We start from the raw sequence: 19,857 nt of genomic DNA on the forward strand, positions 1-19,857 counted from the left end.
GAGCAAAGATGTGATTACGCCCTCCAAAGGAAAACAAAAAACAGGCACTAATACAAAATAAGCAAATACAAATAAAAATAAAAAAGCAAACACTAATTAATTAAAAGAGCAAATACTAATTAAGTGACAAATATGCAGCATCACTGGTAGTGAGCAGAATGTAAATTAAAGTGGGATAGGCAAAATTGTAAAAGAACAGCTATATCCAGAATTGGTAAAAGCATATGGAGATGGGTGTTTACATTGTTGATATAGCTGGAAATTCTAACCTTCCTGGAGAACATTTTCTTTTTTTTAAGATTTTATTTATTTATTTGACAGAGAGAGACACAGCGAGAGAGGGAACATAAGCAGGGAGAGTGGGTGAGGGAGAAACAGGCTTCCTGCCCAGCAGGAAGCCCGATGCGGGGCTTGATCCCAGGACCCTGGGATCATGACCTGAGCCGAAGGCAGCCACTTAACGACTAAGCCACCCAGGCACCCCTGGAGAACATTTTTATATGTATACCAAAGACCTAAGATCCTGTGAGTCCTTTGATTCTATAATTTTCCTTCTAGAGATTGATCCTGAGGAAGTAACTGGAAAATGTTAAATGAAATGTGTACAGTATTTCCATAATAAAACTAAATTAAGTGTCCATCAATTGGGGGATTCATTGACTTATGTTGTAAATCCACGCAGTGGACTATGGTGTAAATAATGATTAGTTCTTGTCTATTGATGTGAAAAAATATCCATAGAGTATTAAGTTAAAAAAAAACTGGTTACAACCAGCATGTTTTTATTCTATTTTTGTTCAAAAACATATTTATAGGGAAAAACTCTGGAAGGGCATATACCTTAATTATTTTGGGTGAGGGTGACTGGTTAGATCATGGCAATTTTTATATTCTTCATAACTTTTGTATTGTCTGTTGTTTTTACAGTGAACATTTATTTTTACAATTCAAAAAAATTATTTCCACTTTGAAAAAAATAAGACCAGAAAGAATTTTTTCAATTTTATTTTTAGACAATACAATAAAATAATTTTAGCTATAATTACAGAAATATTAGTCCATTACAATATTGTAATGTTGTCAGGATAATAATATAAAATATTCAATATATTTTAAATATATTTCATTTGGTTATAGAGTAAACATTAAATTAAGTTTAGTTGCAGTAAGTTACATTTGCTGCATAGAAAGATCTTTGTAAGTTAAATTAGCAATAAAATTCAAATTCAGCATTATTGTAATACTTTTATAAATAAGTTAATAATGTTTACCTTGCAAAAAGAGAGACTGCTGAGAAATCCATTATTTTAGTACACTGTGAAATTCAAAAGTTGAAGCCCCATTTAGAAAAGAAACAAGTTATTTACATTTTATCTACAAAGTTAAGTCTTCATAACATTGTAAGCTACTCATAGGCATCTGGAAAGTAATGCATGAGAGCCGTGTTTTAAGGTTCAGTCTCAAAGGTATTACTGAGCAACTGTTAATATGGCTTCACTGGAATGTAAGGCTTTAGCATCACCTGGCTTCCTCAGAAGTTAAACACTGCTAAGAGGGCAAGAGAACACGGAGGCTTGGATAAGCAGAGGCCAGTAATTAGGCATTAGCACCAATCTAGGGGTTTTACGTATTAGTAAAATTAGACGATCTTAGGGTCGTTTGTGATTTTGGACTTTAAAGCGAGGCACAGATGGAGTAGTTATGGCCAGCTGTACCTCGTAACTGCCTGTAGAATCGTTTCTCGGCTGTTTACCTACAGCACTTTGTTCTTAATTTTGAGTGTGTCGGAAATGACGTGGAGGGCTTGTGAAAATGCAGATTTCTGGGCTTTACCCCTAGAGTTTCTGAATCTGTAGGTCTGAGGTCAGCCCTAAAATTTGCATTTGTAGCAAGTTCCCAGAGGCTGCTGATGCAGCTGGCCCAGGGACCACACTTTGAGAACTATTGTCCTATAGAGGGTTTGTGGCCATCAGTTAGCCCCTATACGCCATTATGGTACAACTGGGACAGGAGGATATTTTTAGAGCAAAAAAGTCTTAGTATCAGGTGAGTCTAAGTAAATAAGCTAAGTAAAATGCCCTTTATAATGTTTAAATGTAAAAATGGCTTGAGAGCAGTCACCTGAGCAGTGAAGGGTGGGAACCAAGGTCACAGTCTGTGCTGTCCTCTGGGGTCCCACCTTCACCTTCATTTACAGAGCAACTGAGACTGAAGCAATAACCTGAATTTAAATATCAGCACCACCAACGCCACCTGGGTGGGTCAGGAAGCATCTTCAGAGCTTTGCCTCAGGATACCTGGCCTCTGAGATCCATCAAATAGCGCTACCATCAAGTTCAAGTGGTTCTTAGTGTCTTGCAGATCTTTGTTTTCTTAACGTTGTTCCTACTTTGGCTTCCGTGATGCCTAAGGGAAGCTAGATGTCCTGGGCTTTCCCTGGGCAGAGATCTTTTTGTAAACCTTTATTGAGGCCTACTGAATGATGATGATGGAATATAAGAACAGTGACGAAGAAAAGGGGCGAAAAAGCCAGCTCAGAAACGTGGGAGTCTTAACAGCAACAGTAAGTTAGTTACCTTTTCTGGGATATCAGATCAGAAACATTAGTCTCTTTTTCTCCCTCTTCCTATCTGTAATTTAGCACAGTGCCTGGGGCATGGCTTGGTGCTAAATGAAATGCTTGTTCAGTTGAATTAAGTAACCTTGGGAATGTATCAACACACTGAAAAGCAAGTCTTAAGTCTTATATCTGCAAAGCTATACAATTTGTGCATTAAGATTTTTACAGGACTCTTTCAACATGGTTGGTGAGACTATGTAATATAAAACACATAATTTTTTACAAAAGAAGAATTAGAGAAGTAGTCAGGGAATAAATCTGGAAATACCCATGTTACACAGAATATGAATGGATCACAACAAAGGAAAAATATTTTGAGCCTGATTAGCCAGCAAATGTCTTAAGTTTTCTCAACATTTATAGGGATGGGGATAAAGTACATATCTAATAAGTAGTATCCTTGTTATTTGGGTGGGTGAACTGGTAAAAAAAAAAAAAAAAAAAAAAAGATACATTTCAGAGTATGTGTGTAACATCATCCTATTAAAATTAATTCACTAAGGGTAAAAATTTGAATGCAAGCAGGTTACATTGCTGCGGTGAAATGAATTCAATGGACAAACAAAAAATCTTTTTAAAAATATGAACAAAACCATTCAGAGAAACCCTCTTTTGGCCTTAGTCTTGGGTACACTTGAAAGAGCCCTAGAATAACCATGAACCTTAGTTCAGTTCTGGTTTCCTCAGGCTTTAGTTTACTGAACAGGTCTGAAAGTCCAGTCCAGTTAACGAGGCGCCATTACTCCACCTGACCCCGTCTCCATCCAGTCTCAGGGGCTAAAGGGGGTGGTGGCAACAATCTAAAACCAATTTAGCCTCCCTGAGTTTCAAAGACTGGAATAGAAGGGGCAAATCTTGGGAATCCAGTGACCAAATAGCTCTTAACTTGTAGCGTGAGACTTTATACAATTGCCATTGAGATCATGCAATGGATACAAGTGGCATAGGATTTCAGTGGTATTTTTTGAAAAGTCTGCTGCCTTGCCCTAGGAAACTTCGCAAGAGCACAGATTTAGATACCAGGATGGCAGAACTGACTTAAAAGAAATGCTTTGTTGTGTGGGGAAACAAATAGAAACTTTGTACTAAGTCATCACAGAACCATATTGTTTGGTTAGAGAAAAATACCTAAATAAATGTATATTCTGCATCATTACTTGGTTATTTAGGATGAAAAATAACAGTTCTGTTTTTCTTTCGATTTCTTCATTGTCTTCTCTTCATGCACACCCGACAGCGACTTATTATCTTTTCTAACTCCCCAGCTTTCACAGTTGATGGAATAGGTTTTCTGAAATAAAAGCAAAAAACGCAAACAAAAAAATCTCATCAATGTATAGATAAAGAGGGAATACTTGCTGGGTTTGAGATTTATTAATAAATATTGTAGCTCATCTACGGGGTGCCTGAGTGGCTCAGTCGGTTAAGCGTCTGCCTTCGGCTCTGGTCATGATCACAGGGTCCTGGGATTGAGCCCCACCCACATCGGGCTCCCTGCTTAGTGGGGAGTCTCCTTCTCCTTCTGCCCCTCCCCCTGCTTGTGTTCTTTCTCTCTCTCTGAAATAAATTAATAAAATCTTAAAAAATATTGTAGCTCATCTAAACTTTATTATAGGAGGCATATTTCTGAAAGGTATATATGTCAACATTTTATAATTTAGTTGTATTTCAGCAGCAGTGAGGAAAACATAGGCTGTGATGCAAACTTACAGATTCTCTATTTTGTAATAAAAACCACCCTTACCCTTTAAATAGTCTGTATTACTCACAAGTCTTGCAGTACAGTAAATTAAGAGCAGCAGATCATTTCGTGGTTTTATTCAGTAACTTGCTATAAGTTCATATACAGATGTTAAATATATTTGGTGGGTGACAAAAATCACATTTTTGGCTCTTTATTGGTGCAATAGTACAAACCCATGGCTACTTGTTGACTGTAGAACACTTGTAAACAGGATTTTGTTGGCACGGGGAGCTCTTTTAAATGTGAGTTCATCAACACACAGGTAATGAAAATCTAACATGGCAACCTCTGAATAGTTCTGCAACTGAGTCATCAGATTAAACTTGACTTTGAATAGTTACCTGAACATTCTTTGGGGGTTTAATGAAGCCAACCAGAAACTGTAGGAATTTGAATAGTAGTTGCACGCTCCTCTTCCATGACATTCTATAAATGGACTGGCTCGGAATTCTTCCAGGCAGGAGCCAGGGGAGGCCAGTGCTTGCCCAGCGCCCTCAGAACCCGCACTTGTGAACTATCACGATAAAAATATCTGGATAAGAATTCTGTGCATGGTGTTCAAATTTTCAGTGCTCTACTTTTTTTTTTTTTTTTGTAATAGTAAGAAAAAAAATAGTATGAAATAAACTTCTTATGCTTCTTTACCCAGATCTGCTAATACTCCAGGTACTTTCCAAGTTGAGGATTAGTCATCAAAAAGAAAGGAAAAGCTATTTCTTCTGCCTGAAATGCTCCTTTTCCTCAGTCAGCTAGCTCGTTCTCATAGTTCAGGGGTCTGCTTAAATATAACCTCCAGGAGGCTTTCCTTGACCTTGTCCCTTTCACAATCTCCTATTTCCTTCAGAGTACCGATCACCATCTGAATTCATTACCATTATGGTTATTTTGTCTTCTTGCTTGTTGTCTACCTTCACCACTAAGATATAAGTTCCATGACCAGCAGGAACTTTGGTTCATTGTTGGTGTTCTTCTTAGTGCTTAGAACAGTCATGGCACATGGTAGGTGTTCAATAAATATTTGTTGAATTAATGGTTGAATGAATGGATGTCTGTGAGTAAAGAAGGGGGAATAATGTGTCATAACTGATGCTATACAAAATATGAATAACCACCAACCACATATGTGTGGCTATCAGAATCACTGATGGTCAGTCCATAGATTTCTTCATTTAGCACTTAACATCTGGGGCATCTTTCTTTAAAAGGCTTTTTCTCTTAGCCCCCATCTTCATATGAATGTCAAAGGGGCATAGTGTAAGGCAAAAAGAGTTTGGAGCAGACAGACTCAGGTTCAAACCCTAGCTTTACCACTTCCTAGTTGTGAGACCCTGGGGTCTTCATTTTTATTTATGAAACTGTAGAAGACAGGAACTACCTCCAGGGCTTCCATAAGAGTTATGGAACATCTATATAAAGCAGCTGCCGCATTTAAAAAAAAAAAAAAGGCATTCAATAGTAATAACTAATATGGCATTACTCATCACCTAAATGTCTTATTTAGAATTTGTGGGTAGAGTCATTTTTTTAAAATGCTCCATTATTTACAAAAAACCAACTTACTTAAAAAAAGTATATTTCCAGATTTTAAAGCAAATGTCCATGGAATATTGTGCACATGAATGTCAGGCGGCATCATTCTTGGGGGCCACATTTCACCCAGTCCAATGTAAGGTTCTAAGGGTAATCTTTACTGTGAATTCGCTGTTCCTTTCCTCCTTACCATGATAAACGAAAATCCTTTCCAGAGAGAAATCCAGCCATTGGGACATGAGGGAATGTCAGTGGTTTGGCTGTGAATGGCTATGGCATTCGTAGGACCTTCACAGACAGTGCATCTGTAATGTGAAATACAGAATATGGCAGCTGGGCATCTGGGTGGCTCAGCTGGTTAAGTGTCTGACTCTTGGTTTTGGCTCAGTTCATGGTCTCAGGGTTGGGAGATCGAGCCCCGCATCAGGGTCCGAGCTCAGCATGCAATTTTTCTCTCTCCCTCTGCCCCTCCCCCCACTCACACTCTCTCTCTCTCTCTAAAATAAATAAATAAAATCTTAAAAAAAAAAAAAGAATATGGCAGCATCACCACTTTCTGCACCGTGATGTGTTGCCTTACGTTCCGTTACAAATGAAATGATTCACCTGGTCCCATCACAAAACTAAGGGATTAGATCTTTACCTGCTAATATAAGGCTCCAGGGCCCTGCCAGTAATTGGAGCCATGTCCATCGGCATCAGAGCTGGAGTTGACAGCCAGTATGAATAATCATTTCGAGATGCAAAATTACATACATCATTGATGTTACAGAACAAGAATGGCATTGTGGTAAACCGCTGCAGACAGCTGCCAAGAGTTCCTAATGAAACATCAGACTGAGTATCACTTTCAGTAAGTTAAAATTATTTTGAGCATCATTACTAGGTAGAGGCTAATTAAAACAACCTATGGCAAGAATAAGACAACCCAAAAGTTATTTGCAGAATGTGTTATTAAAAAGTTTTTATGATGATAGAAATCAAAGATCCAATAAAAGCAAACAAATTCTCCTTCTCCTCCCACCCCCTTAATACTCCGGGTGACCTTTTCTAATCAGTCTAGCACTTGCAGACTAGTCGAGGTCAGTTGGGAAAATGTCTTTGTTTCAAAGTATTCCCAGTTCTTCATATATATATAATAGCTAATAACTAAGCTTCAGAAAAGATGCTGCTTTTAAGATTAAAAAGCAAACAGATGATTTAAGAGGATGAGCTAGACTGACATTCATTAGCTAGGCTCCTTCCAGAGCTGTACATTCCAGAATGAAAATTAGACATTAGGCCAATGTTGTTTTATTTACTCTCTTTAAAAAGTGCTATAAGGTACTCAGGCTTGTTCACACTTCAGAGAGAAGTACCCCCATGCTATAAAAGTTGACAATCAGTATGTGGAACAAAATGACTGAAAAGTAGGGCTGGGACATTACCCAGGTCTTGTCCATGGGCTTGTTCATTTCCTTGTACAAAAAGAAGAGAAAACCCACTATAGAGCGGCTCTGTCCCTTCTGGACAGGAGGGAATCGCTGTGGTCTGACTATGCCTGGTGAAGATAAAGCCTCTCATCATTGTCGCAGTTACACGTGGTCCAATGTGTCCAGGTTTCCCCTTCAAGCCTGGCAGTCCATCTGATCCAGGTGGTCCTTTAAAAAACACATTATACGTGTTGTGATACAAACAAAACCTCAAACTCATTTTCCCAAAGTACTAATTTCAATGTTTATGTATATCTGTTGAGCCCCACTTTAAGGGGTCCTAAAGGAGAGTGGCTTACAAAATGGCCAAACAATATTAAATGTTGACTAGTTTATCGCACAATGCTTCTTCTTATAAATATCTGTGTATATTGTATGATGAATTTTTGAGATCAGGTCTTCTTTCTCTTTTCATTCTGTGGTACCTAGCACAGTGGCCTGCATCTAGTAGGTCTTATATACATTTTTTATGTATGAGTGAATGCATCCTACGACGTGGGTGACTAAGTCAAATATCTATTTGTCTATTCAAGTGGATAATAAAAAATTACATGTGCTTTTGATAAAGTCAGTAAACACTCATGGAAAACACCGGAAGTTCTTTTTAAAGGTGTAAACTTCGAGAAAGTTTTTACTCAGTAAGGCAAATAGGAACAGAAAATACTTTTTTTTTTTTTACTGTTATAAGTTACTTTCTTTTATCTATATGAGTTTAGGGCAAAGTAAGTGGTTTTTATACTTTTTTCCTCTGCACTAGAGTAGGCAAATACATGTTTGTCACTTTCTAAATAAGGACCAGAGAGCTCTCCTTTCTCTCCATCCTCCTGTTCTTTCCTCTCCTTTTATTCATCAGATAGCTATTATTTATGATATCGGCACTGGCTTCCATCCCCCTTTGGACCCTAACCCATTTCCACTGCCAGTACACCCCAAGCTCCACCCAACCCACCCTGGTTCCTAAAGAAATGCAAGAGGGTAGAGACTGTTGGATTTGGGGCCCACGAGTCAAGGGAGGTATTATTGTTTCCCACAAACAGCCAGGCCCTGGAGTCAGGCGGTGCCCCCATGTAGTCTTGCCTCAGAAGTCAATGCCTTTCCCCAGGATTTGTTACAGCCCCGAGATTCTGTATTTTTCAGTCTACCCATCATTCCTGTCTTTTCCAGGGTCTTGGCTTATTCTTTGAAATTAAAAATTAGGTCATACCTAAATTCATCAAAGTCTCATGTCTTACTTGAATCATCCAAAATTGTATGTTTTTAATATCAGATAGAGAAGATACACCTTCTTCACTTTTCCCCACATCTACCCTCATTCCCAGGGGGCTGTAACTGGCCACAAGCAAAAGATGCCTCCAGATCTCTGCACAGGAATTGTGATTAGAGGAGCAGGACGGGAACTGGAGGTGAGCTGCCATGCAGGTATGCATGATCAAGGATCTTCTGCATTTCTGAGAGAGGCCAGGACTCTCAGTTTATACCTGTGCTATTTAACTCTTAGATCCTTTAATCATTCTTGTGAGGCGTTTATGGCATCAGGACTAATTCTATCTACTTGCTAATGGTTCTCAACACAATTTGTATTGTAGGACCCTCACTCTTGCGAGGGCCCCATTCTGAAACTTGGTCAATAAAGTTTTTAATTAGTAGAATTAATTAGTAGAATTACTAATAAAAGTTTTACATTTTCCCACTTTGGAAAACACATTTTAAGGAAAGTTGAATGATTAAGTGTGCTCTAAAGTGCACTCATGACAATACTAAATCATGAGTGATTATGCAATTAATATCATAATTAATATTATTAGCATTATATTTGAATTTTTAAAGATTTAAGTCTTTAGTCTTTACAGTTTTATTACAGTGGATCTGGTCATATGTCAATAAATTGGAAAATTGCATTTAGAATTTTTTTTATTTAACAAAATCAGCATTTCTAAAAAATAAGTTTTGGATATGTGGGTATTTTCTAGAAAGTGCTTTTGAAACTTTTGCAGAAGGTAGATTTTGATCCAGATATATCAAATTGACATATATAGCTTATGTTCAGACTAAATTTTTTTTTTTACAGGAGAGCAAATCTACACCTTTATTTATTTTTCAGTAAGTTAAATCCTTGGGGGGTACAGCATCACACAGATTCTGTGGTCAGTGGCTTTAGCAGGAAGGTTGCTTTCGAATTTGGCAGAAGCAGGAGCATGAGTTACTTTTCCCCAGGTTACTCTGGCTTTGTTCAGTTTGCCACCAGGTCACTGTGTTGTTCTTTGCTTTGTACACATAAGCAAGCACATCTCTTGCCTAAATAGAATTTAGTTTCATCTCCAGCATAAACACCTTCAATTTTAAGAAGAGCTGTGTGCTTCCTCTGGTTCTGGAGACCCTGTGTATAGCCAGCAAAAATGGCCTTCGACCATAGCCTTCTAGACATATTTGTCATTTTCGGCATCCTGTTCCCAAAAGGCCCCACATATTTGCCCCCGAAGTTCAGCACCCTTACCTCCACCCTAAAATATTTAAGAGGACCTTTTTCAGAGTAACACATGAGCTGTTCAGTCATTCAATATTCACAAATGGCATAGCATAGTTGAAAGATGGCTTTCCTAGATAAAGATACAAAGTTGCTCTTCTATTCACATCAAGATAATATTTTTTCGAACTATGTACTTATGTGCCACTCCTATAAGTAGATATTATTAAATAAGTACTCCTATAAATAATTAAAAACAGTACTGACCTTTCCAAAAATAGAATTCATGCTTTATTAGGTCTACTTGTCCCCAGGCTAAAAATTTGGAGTACATGTGCCCAGATAAGAGACAGGAAGAATGGTGTATTCCAGTAACTCTTCGTTTTTCATCTTCCTCCAAATGAACATTTTGTTCCTGGCTTTCAATGTGAACAACACAAACTGAAAGACCTAGATGACTCTTAGAGTCATGTATTCAAACAAGACTTCTCTGTATATTGAAACAGCATTCATTCAGTGAGGAGAACAAACCAGCTGTATATTTACCTTGCTCTCCTTTACAACCTTTGTTTCCTTTTTCTCCACTTGGCCCAGGAATTCCTGGTATTCCATCCTTGCCTGGTTTACCTCTTGGCCCACAGGGTCCTAGGCAAAAAAACAACACTGTGTTGAATGGTTCATACGGGATAAAATGTAGGGTAGCCAACCATCCCAGTTTCCCTGGGGCTTCCCCAGTTTCAGCAATGAAAGTCCTACAAACTGAGCTGCGGACAAACTGGGACAGTTGGTCATCCAGCTTGTTATACCCTCAAAAACAAACTAGGAACATACGAAATAACAGCAGTTTAAAATTGTGCTGCCATTTTGATTGACACTGTTCCAGAATTTGCTATGCCCTTGTACTGATCAAAGTAATATCTCTTTTATATCCCAGGTAATTCAGGCAAACTTAAACATAACCATTCTGCTCAGAAGGCTATTACAGTGTGCTAACCCCAAATAGGGGGTTAGTTCAGTTTCCATAAACCAACACTTGGAAAAGATTTCATAAGATTAAGCATACATTTACATTTACTGCTCTTCCAAGTGCTGTACAAAGTGTGAGAAAAGTGTACATACACAGAACTCAGGTTTATTCAGGCAATCATTTCGAAATAGAGCTCTAAGACTGAGAGTGTCAGAGAAGACAGACATAATACTTGAGCTTAATAAAAAAACACCTGTAAGTGCCCCAGAGTATATTTCCTCAAGCTTATACTATACACAACAGTTGTCAGTAGATTCAAAAGACCTTTTATCTGCTGGTCAAGAGTAAAATAAGTTCAATCCTAAAACTGATTGTAAAAAACACTGTAACGTGTTACATATTCTGTGAAGTTGTATCGCTTGCTTCCAAAGCACTTTGCAGGTATTTTAGTTTGACCCCTTCCTAGTAATCCATGTCAATGCTGCCAGTGCCACACCTAGAATTCCTGGTGGCCCCGGTGGCCCAGGTTCTCCTTGCATTCCTGGTCCTCCAGGACGGCCAGGGGGCCCTGGGCTTCCTGGAAGGGAGATGATCTTAACGGTGCCAGGGTCCCCACGTCCACCTATTGATATGAACATAAGAGAATGATGACTTCACTGATGAGTTACCTTTTCTTCATGAAGAGCAACACTAAGGAAATAATATTTACCGGGTGGTCCTTTTGGCCCAATTTGCCCTGGAGGTCCAGCTGGTCCTAGAAATCCTGGATTACCCTTCTCCCCTTAAAAAAAAAAAAAAAAAAAGGTGATTTGATTTCATTTAGAACAATGGGTTCCCTAGCTCTTCAGGTTTATGATCAACCGGAAGAATAGACACTGGAAGTTAGGACTAGAGGTGCTGGGCACTGTGATAATGGCTACAACTTTTGGCATTTTATTTGGACTCAATCAGTCATGTTTAATGTCTATTAAAAAATATACTCTAGAAGTTGGCATTAAGATCTTGTAGTTTAGTATAGAAGGAGAAGAATTCCTAAGAGTTCACTTTTTAAGTCCAGAAACCAATCCAATTTAATATTTGACTTAGAGTATGAAGTGACATTAAAACCTCTTCTAGTGCTTATGTCGATTGTTATAGTCATCTGTTTTCTTGGCTTATTACTCTAGATTTACTAAGAGCCTGTTATGTTAGGAACTCTCATGAACACATATAGAATATCTGCTTTCATGTAAACTTTCCAAATGGTACGATTTCTCTCCCAAATAGTCTTTGACAGGAATAAAAGTTTACCAAGAATCACTGATTTGGAGAAATACTCTCTTTTTAAAAATCTTGAAATATTGTAGCTATTACATCTGATCACTTAGAAAGACTTTAATACTAAATATGATATTCACAGAAGAAATACAAGGGGTCCCTGGGTGACTCATTCAGTTAAGTGCCTGACTTTGGCTCAGGTCATGATCCTCGGTCCTGGGTCCTGGGATCTAGCCCTGTGTTGTCAGGCTCCCCATTCAGTTGGGAGTCTGCTTCTCCCTCTCCCTCTCCCTTCGCCCCTCCCCCTGCTTGTGCTCTCTCTCTTTCAAATAAATAAAATATTTTTTAAAAAGAAGAAGAAATACAATAAAATAATTATAGTACCAAAAGTTAACTGGAAACTACACTCTATCCACTTGGTATCAGAACTTAAGGAAGATGTCCATATTTATATACATCAGAAGAAGCCTAACCATTTTTCCTTTTGGGGATTAAAAATTTACAAATAAAGTACAAACTTGTCAGTAGTGCCAGCTGATAGATGGTGTTATTCTGAAATCTAAGAAAAACTGTATGTGTTTCATGGGACATATTTCAAAAGAACTGATTTTATGAATCTCCCATCTAAATACCTCTAAATATTTCACCGGAATGTTTTTCTCTAGTGAAGCCTTTATATAATTTTTTTAAAAGATTTTCTTTATTTGAGAGGAGAGAAGGACAGGGGGAGGGGGAGGGGCAGGGAGAAAGGGAGGGGCAGAGGGAGAGGGAGAAGCAGACTCTTGGCTGAGGGCAGAAATGTGAGGCACATCTGGATCCAGGACCCCAAGCCTTTATATAATCTTTTCCAATCTTAGATATTTCTGTTCTGAGAGGTAGGGAGTGACAGGTGGGACACGTTTCTCAGGCTGCCTGCCAGTGTTCACCCTTCCCCACAATGTCTAGTGGGACACCTCAGAATCAATTGCTTTGATTTATTCTTAACTAACTTGCTCCTTGAAGAGTCAGCAGTTGGAAGCATTGAGAAGGCTCTCTTTGAACTCTATACCTTGTCCTCTCTTGGACCTGGAAAAGGTTTTCCTTTGTGAAAATGTGGCTTAGTTCCCTTTGGCTCCACATTCACTATTTAGCACCTGCATAGTCTATAGTAATAGATTCCCTGCTGACAAAAACAATGCCAGAGGATTTAATCAGTGAAGACAACAAATACAATATTCAAAACCTTATTTAAAGTCATAGCATCCTTATGGAAGACTTGAGAATTATTTTCTGAAACCTGAAGTTTAAATTTATGTGCATGAAAATTTTAAACTTACCCCCCAAATTATAGTTCTCTTCCAATTAAAACATTAATACATGTGCCTAAACAAATATTTAAATCTTCATATAAAAATTTACTCACCCTCCCCCATTCACAGTTGAGTAAATATTCATTTAGATTTTCAGCTTTTTAAAATTATAACACATACACAAGTTAAAATAAGCAAATTCAAAGCAATACTATTGATATTGATGTAGTTCTCCATCCCCAATCCAACATACATCAGTATTCTCAAAGGTAATCACTTTAAACTGTTTATTTTTTTTATAGTTTCTATTCTTAAGTTATGGATTTAATTATTAAGACCCCTGGGGTTGGGTGCTGGTGGTCTTCCTTCTTCACTCATAACTGAGGTCCTCTTTGCACCCCAGCTGTCCGTGGCGACTGGAGTTGTTCAGTAAACATTTTCATGCCCTAAAATATAAATCAAAATCATTGTCTTTGCATCCAAAGGGTAGTGCACAAAGACAGTACCTTTTACACCTGGAAATCCATGGAATCCAGGATCACCTCTGAGCCCTGGCAGACCTGGGCTTCCTGGTGCTCCCTGTATTTCAGATAAAAGGGAGCAGAACCAGAGACAAATTTTAAAAATCACAATAGTCACTGCCGTTCTTTTTTTTTTTTTTTTTTTTTTAAGTGAATAGTATATAATATGTTGGGTCAGAATGAGCTGAATTGACAGACATCATTTTTACCTTCCCATCCATCCAATCCCCCTATAGCTCTTCCACCACCTAGACCTCTCCTTAGCATTGTCAATAAAACAGAAGCAAAACCTGTCCTTACCCTCAAGAGGAAACACAACTTCTGGATATTAATGTCTGTTGTATGAGTATTTATTACAATTGAATATTCTATATCCTAAATGGAACTGCCCAATATTTGGAGATCTTTCAGGAAGAGCAGGCACTGGACTGCCAGAATGAAAATTATAATTTTTCTTTGTAATTTTTGCAAACACAGCAGGGCCAATATTGAATTGTGGCACCCACCATTGTTCTAATTCTAAGCTGGCAGAGTTATAAATTACTCCTGGTCAGAGTGGTAGACAAGTCAAGTGTCTAGGGATTGGGATGAAGGGATTGTCAGGGGAGCTCTGACATGCACTTTTGGCAGGGATATAGTGATCTGACCAGGAGGAGATGCTCCCTCTCTATGAGGCCCACACTAGATGCCCTTGTAGCCATGGAATACTCAAGCAAGCCCACAGGAGAAGAGGGAAGGGAGCAGAGCTTCAGAGAGGAGCTACATGTCAGAATGTAAGTTAAATCTACTATTACGCTGCCCATATGAGTTGAGACAGGATACTGTTACTTGGAAACAATGAACTGAAGGTCATTCAAAATGCCAAGAATAGCAAAACTGGCCTCTGAGCCAACTGTCTTTGGAGCAAGAAGACAAAAGAAGGAATAGTCCTAATGCTTGAATAAGGTGTTTTGAGGTGAAAAAAGAAGAGAGAGAAAACAGAACCGCCTGGTCAAGGACTCTCAGGCTCCCGAGGTCTGGCCTATTCTCCCGAGGCACATGTTACCAGGGAGGAGGGCCTGGTGCCAGGCCCAGCCCTTGGGTAAGGAGGGAGCAGCTCCATGCAAGGAGAGGGTTGTTCAGGGCACAGAGCCAGTTTAGACATCCTTCAGGAAGAATTACCTTTCAAGTGCAAATGTCGAAGCCCAGTGGACTTAAGAGAGATCACATTTCCAAACAATACTTTCCACTGCCCAGTGTCCTTGGAAGGACTTTCCCTGTGATTATAGGATCAGTGTTTGCCACTTTCAAAGAATCATGGAGAACATAAGAGATACCGAAGACTGGGCAAATATTTCATTTAAAAAAAAGTCTTAAAAAGGTAGATTCTGGAAACCAAATACCAAGAGAACTCAAGAGAACATAACATGATTCCTGACACGCCACCATGTTAAAGTATCTCATTGCGCATCACTGATGAAAACACAGAGCGTCTATGACATAACTCTGACTTCCTCATCAGTCTCCCAGAATTTGATGTAAACAGGGGTGTCTGGTGAGAAATTCAGAGAATTTCATAGGCTGGGAGCATAAGCCTAACTGAACACAATGACAACTATAAAAAATAAATGTGAAATTTCTGCACCCCAGTCACAAATAAACAGACAAGAACTAAAAGTAATGGAGAAAACTTAGAAGCCATTTATGAGGAAAAGGCAGACAGACAGACAGACAGACACACACACACATATACACACACAGGCTCTGGCTGACCAGAAGCTCACTGTGTAGTGACGATGTGGTGACATGGGAGCTGAACAGCCCAAGTGGAATTTTAGGTTGGATTATAAAATGATGATGTTCAAGGTGGTGAGACTCTTCCCTCCTTTAACCACTCCATGGGGGACCTGAGTTCTTACTCCCAGGGGGTGCTTGTCTCAGGGGCTGTGTTTTTAAGGGAGATATTGACCAACTAGGATATATTCAGAATAGAGGCAGGGTTGATGAAGGGTTAAACTGAATTTGAAAAACACAGGTATTTATTAGGGGAGAGAAATACTGGAAGGAAGTGGCAGCTATTTATAAACACTGGAAGGTATGTCAACAGGAAAAAGTAAATAGGGGATAAGCTCAGATAACTTTGAAAGCATTATTAATAGAGAAAAATTATGTTGTCCTCTAGAGTGATCCCAAACTCTTAGGTGTTTTTTAAAGATTCCATTACTGGAATTGTTCAGTGTCTAAACAAGAAAAAGTCAGGAATGACATAGAAAATAGTCCCCTGGGGCGCCTGGGTGGGTCAGTCAGTTAGGCGTCTGCCCTTGGCTCAGGTCATGATCCCAGGGTCCTGGGATCAAGCCCCGCATCCGGGTCCCTGCTCTGCAGGAGCTTGCTTCTCCCTTTCCTGCTCCCCCTGCTTGTCAAATAAATAAATAAAATCTTTCTCTCTCTGTCAAATAAATAAAATCTTAAAAAAAAAAAGGGTCCCCTACAAATCAAACTTCTAGAGGCCAAATCTGTCCAACTCTTAAGATTCTTTGAACCTTCCAGACTCTTCCTTAGGTGCACAGAAGCAACATAAATGGTAATCTTTTTTTTTTTTTTTTTTTTTTGCCTCTGGGTACATCTGCTCCTGGCAATTGATTTAGAGGAATATAAGAAGTCAAAATAATTTCCCACACTTACCGGCGGACCCGGTGGCCCCTCGGCTCCTACAGTTCCGGGCAGACCCCTGGGGCCAGGCTCGCCCAGGAGTCCCTTGTCTCCTTTGATGCCTCTTACGTGGCTCCCTGGAGGTCCCGGAGGACCAGTCTCACCTGAATTTACAAAGGGCCTGTCAGTATTGCCTGTCCCGGAGCGTGGCCGGTTCTGTGGGTGATGTTTTTGGATGACAGGCAAACTCTGCACCTTTTGTTACCCCGCATGTTCTTTGTGTTGAGTGTGATGGGCTTGTGGTAAAGACTGAATGAGATAATGCCAGGGAAGCACCTGGCTCAAGGCAGGAACTGGTTCTCCGTCCCGAAGGTCTGTTAGAGCAGGATCTGCACCCAGCACAGTCCTCAACACATAGTAGCAACTCCATAAATCTTGGTGATGGGATACATCTCTCTCACTCTTTTAGGCTTGTTACTTTGGTATTTACTAATTTTCCAAAAGCCTCAACAACACCAACAGCTTTGATGAGCACCGGGTGTTATACGGAAGTGTTAAATCAATGTTGTACACCTGAAACTAATATTACATTGTATGTAACTAACTGGAATTAAAATAAAAACAACAAGACCACCACCACCACCAGCAGTTTGCTGCTTTCTATGCGAGAATGAGAGCGAGTGGGTGGGAGAAGGTGAAGAGCAGAGGGAAAAAGAAGCAACGAGGTCGCACCAGCGGAAGGTTGAAAGCTTCTGTTGTCAAACGCTCTTTTCATTCTTTATCTTAGGTAAAAGTAGGCCCTCTACCTGGGTTTCCTCTGAAGCCTGGTGGGCCTCGATTTCCTTTCTGGCCAGGGATGATTGCGCCAGGAACACCTGGTGGCCCTGGGAGTCCTGTCACGCCAGTGGGTCCCTGTGGCCCCGCATCTCCCATTGCCCCTTTCCTGCCCGGGAGGCCAGGTAAGCCCGGGGTGCCCCTGTCTCCTTTGGCTCCTGCAAAGAAAATGGTTTGGTAAGTTTCCGTAATGCCCTTATACTTGGAGTTACAGTTTAGGGGTAACTCTGGTAATGCAGAGACACTGTGCTTAAAGATTCACAAAATATTTTTTAATAGAGGCTGGTAAAAGAACTATAGGTCTACCAGGAAGTGAGTCGAGGCTTATTTCTGCCTTAGTTCAGTTCTTTGATTTTGGCAAAGTCACCTTACTGTTGTATGTGTCACTTTTCTTATTTTAAAAAATGATGGTTAATACCTGATGTAGCTCAGTCTTTAAAGGTCAAGTGAGATGATACACAGATGGAAAAGTGTAGTGTAAGCTCCAAAGTGTTCTGTAACTATATGCTACAATTATCATCTGATGAACTTTAATTATAATGCCATTATTTAATCACTGACAATTCAAGAGAGCATTCAGAGCCAAACGTCCCGATACTGATGTGTGCATTTGAAGAATCACCCAGCTACACCCAAAGGAGCAACAAAGTTGGGATCCCTATTCTGTCCGCTGGTTGCTTCTCCCCCCAGAACACAAACACTAGTCTGGAAGGGACAAATGTGGCTGGAGGTTTGGATTTACCAAAGAGGATACCCAAAAGGCCACCACTTAATTACTAATATTTTTCATCTTGGAGAACCTTCAAGGAAATTGTGCTTTGATGTTCATGAATGGGAAATGTTGTATGAACTGAAAATAATCACTCCCTCCTCTTTCCTATCTCTGGGTTATTCTAGAAATAGTGAATGGCACACTTGTAGGAGACAGACAGGAAGGAGAAGAAGGGAAAGTGACGGTGAGGCTGCTAGCACAGGGAAAGGCTTGGGAAGTTATTGTGCAGGAAGACAGAGTGATCAGGGCACCTGGGTGGCTCAGTCAGTTAAGCATCCGCCTTCTGCTCAGGTCATGATCCCAGGGTCCTGGGATCGAGCCAGAGTCAGGCTCCCTGCTCAGTGGGGAGCCTGCTTCTACCTCTCCTCCCTGCTTCTTCCTCTCCTCCCTGCTTCTCCCTCTCCTCCCTGCTCATGCTCTCTCGCTGTCTCTGCTATCTCTGTCTCTCTCTCTCAAATAAATAAATAAAATCTTAAAAAAAGAGCAATGATGAGATGAAATGGATGAATATTGAAATATTGAATATCTAGACTTTTTCTATCATGTTCTTTAGCTTTTTTATGCCTGTAATTTGTGCTTTTTGAAGACGGGGGGTAGATGATTTCAGCTCACTTCGAGCTCTGAAATGCTGTATTTGTTTGACAGGGTCTGGCAATGGTCGGAGGCACCAAGATGCAGTCTTAGGTTATATAGTCCATGCCCATGAAGATGCTTCCTTGTTTATAATATGATTTCTTTTTAGCATTTGGGAGAATTAAAACTAAATAAAATGATTCATACCTTCCAAGTCTCGATGAACTTTTCTCCATATTTAGTTATCCTACGGGGATTGAGGTGCATAATCATTTGCTTATATAATTAGGCTAGTTGTTATGTTTTTAAGGCCTTTTTACTTAAGGTATGATCATTTTACATCAAATTTTATTTCCAAATAGATGCCAAAGTGTTCTCATTCCAAATGGTTAAACTCTGAGCCTAGCCTAGGGAAATAGGCCAGAAACTCTCCTTTTGACCATATTTCTAAAACTGATCTATGACGTGGGAGAAGCCTTTATGCTCTTAGGGGAAGGGGGAGCCTGGGAGGTTTGAGGACGTTGAGCTCAGCCAAAGAGACTATGTCATTATCAAGAAACAAATGAAAAAGGACAGCTCTTGTAGACTTTGCGCAGTTGAGCTGGTAGGTCAAGAGGCAGTTCCTGCCCCTCTGAGCTTCTCTATAGCACCTAGCTACTCCTTGCTGGTTCCTGTAAGCCTCAGTACCCTGAGGTCTTCGTTAACTAGAGCCCTTTCTGCTAATAACATACTCCTCTCCCCAGGACCCACATCTGGGAAGGGTCAATAGAAGGTGCAAACAATCTAATATTTCTTATGGCAGGTTTCTCTACGACACGGAAAAAGTTTGAAGAAGCTGCTTATCTTGTCAAACACTGGCATGAGAAATCCAGACCCACAGTCTGGCAACCTAAAAACCTGTATATCCTTTGAATGACATGTTTGGTAAACTGCCATGTTTGGTGTTGAGGGACTTATTGGTAGCCCTTAATAAAAAGTAGCATGAACCACGAGCTGGCTCTGGGGGTGGGCATCACCCCCATTCCCACAAGCTGGGAAAGAATTCGTGGTATGGCTGCTTTTACTGCCCTCCCTACTCAGAATAGCAGGGAGGGAAGCTCTTGGAGAAGCCAGCTACGCCTCCTCTACCCTTTTAGGGGGTGGTACATTTAAACCATGCCAACAACCACAACGAAGGAACACA

At 39.9% G+C, this 19,857-nt stretch overlaps 1 protein-coding gene across 1 annotated transcript in view; it reads right to left on the reverse strand.

Moving 5' to 3' along the window:
* Positions 1-1,170: 1,170 nt before the first annotated feature.
* Positions 1,171-19,857, reverse strand: part of COL4A3 (collagen type IV alpha 3 chain) — a 123,290-nt gene continuing 104,603 nt past the window's right edge. Inside the window, exons 42-52 of the mRNA XM_032400990.1 lie at positions 17,302-17,487; positions 16,529-16,659; positions 13,850-13,922; positions 11,507-11,578; positions 11,294-11,419; positions 10,377-10,475; positions 7,322-7,534; positions 6,538-6,715; positions 6,085-6,199; positions 4,706-4,878; positions 1,171-3,911 (exon numbers count right to left, since the gene is read on the reverse strand). Of these exons, the coding sequence (XP_032256881.1) occupies positions 3,827-3,911; positions 4,706-4,878; positions 6,085-6,199; positions 6,538-6,715; positions 7,322-7,534; positions 10,377-10,475; positions 11,294-11,419; positions 11,507-11,578; positions 13,850-13,922; positions 16,529-16,659; positions 17,302-17,487 (1,451 nt within the window). The 3' untranslated portion in view covers positions 1,171-3,826. The remainder of the gene's footprint in view (positions 3,912-4,705; positions 4,879-6,084; positions 6,200-6,537; positions 6,716-7,321; positions 7,535-10,376; positions 10,476-11,293; positions 11,420-11,506; positions 11,579-13,849; positions 13,923-16,528; positions 16,660-17,301; positions 17,488-19,857) is intronic.

This window comes from Phoca vitulina, unplaced genomic scaffold, assembly GCF_004348235.1.
Source record: "Phoca vitulina isolate PV1807 unplaced genomic scaffold, GSC_HSeal_1.0 scaffold1, whole genome shotgun sequence".
In the NCBI taxonomy this organism is placed as follows: Eukaryota; Metazoa; Chordata; class Mammalia; order Carnivora; family Phocidae; genus Phoca; species Phoca vitulina.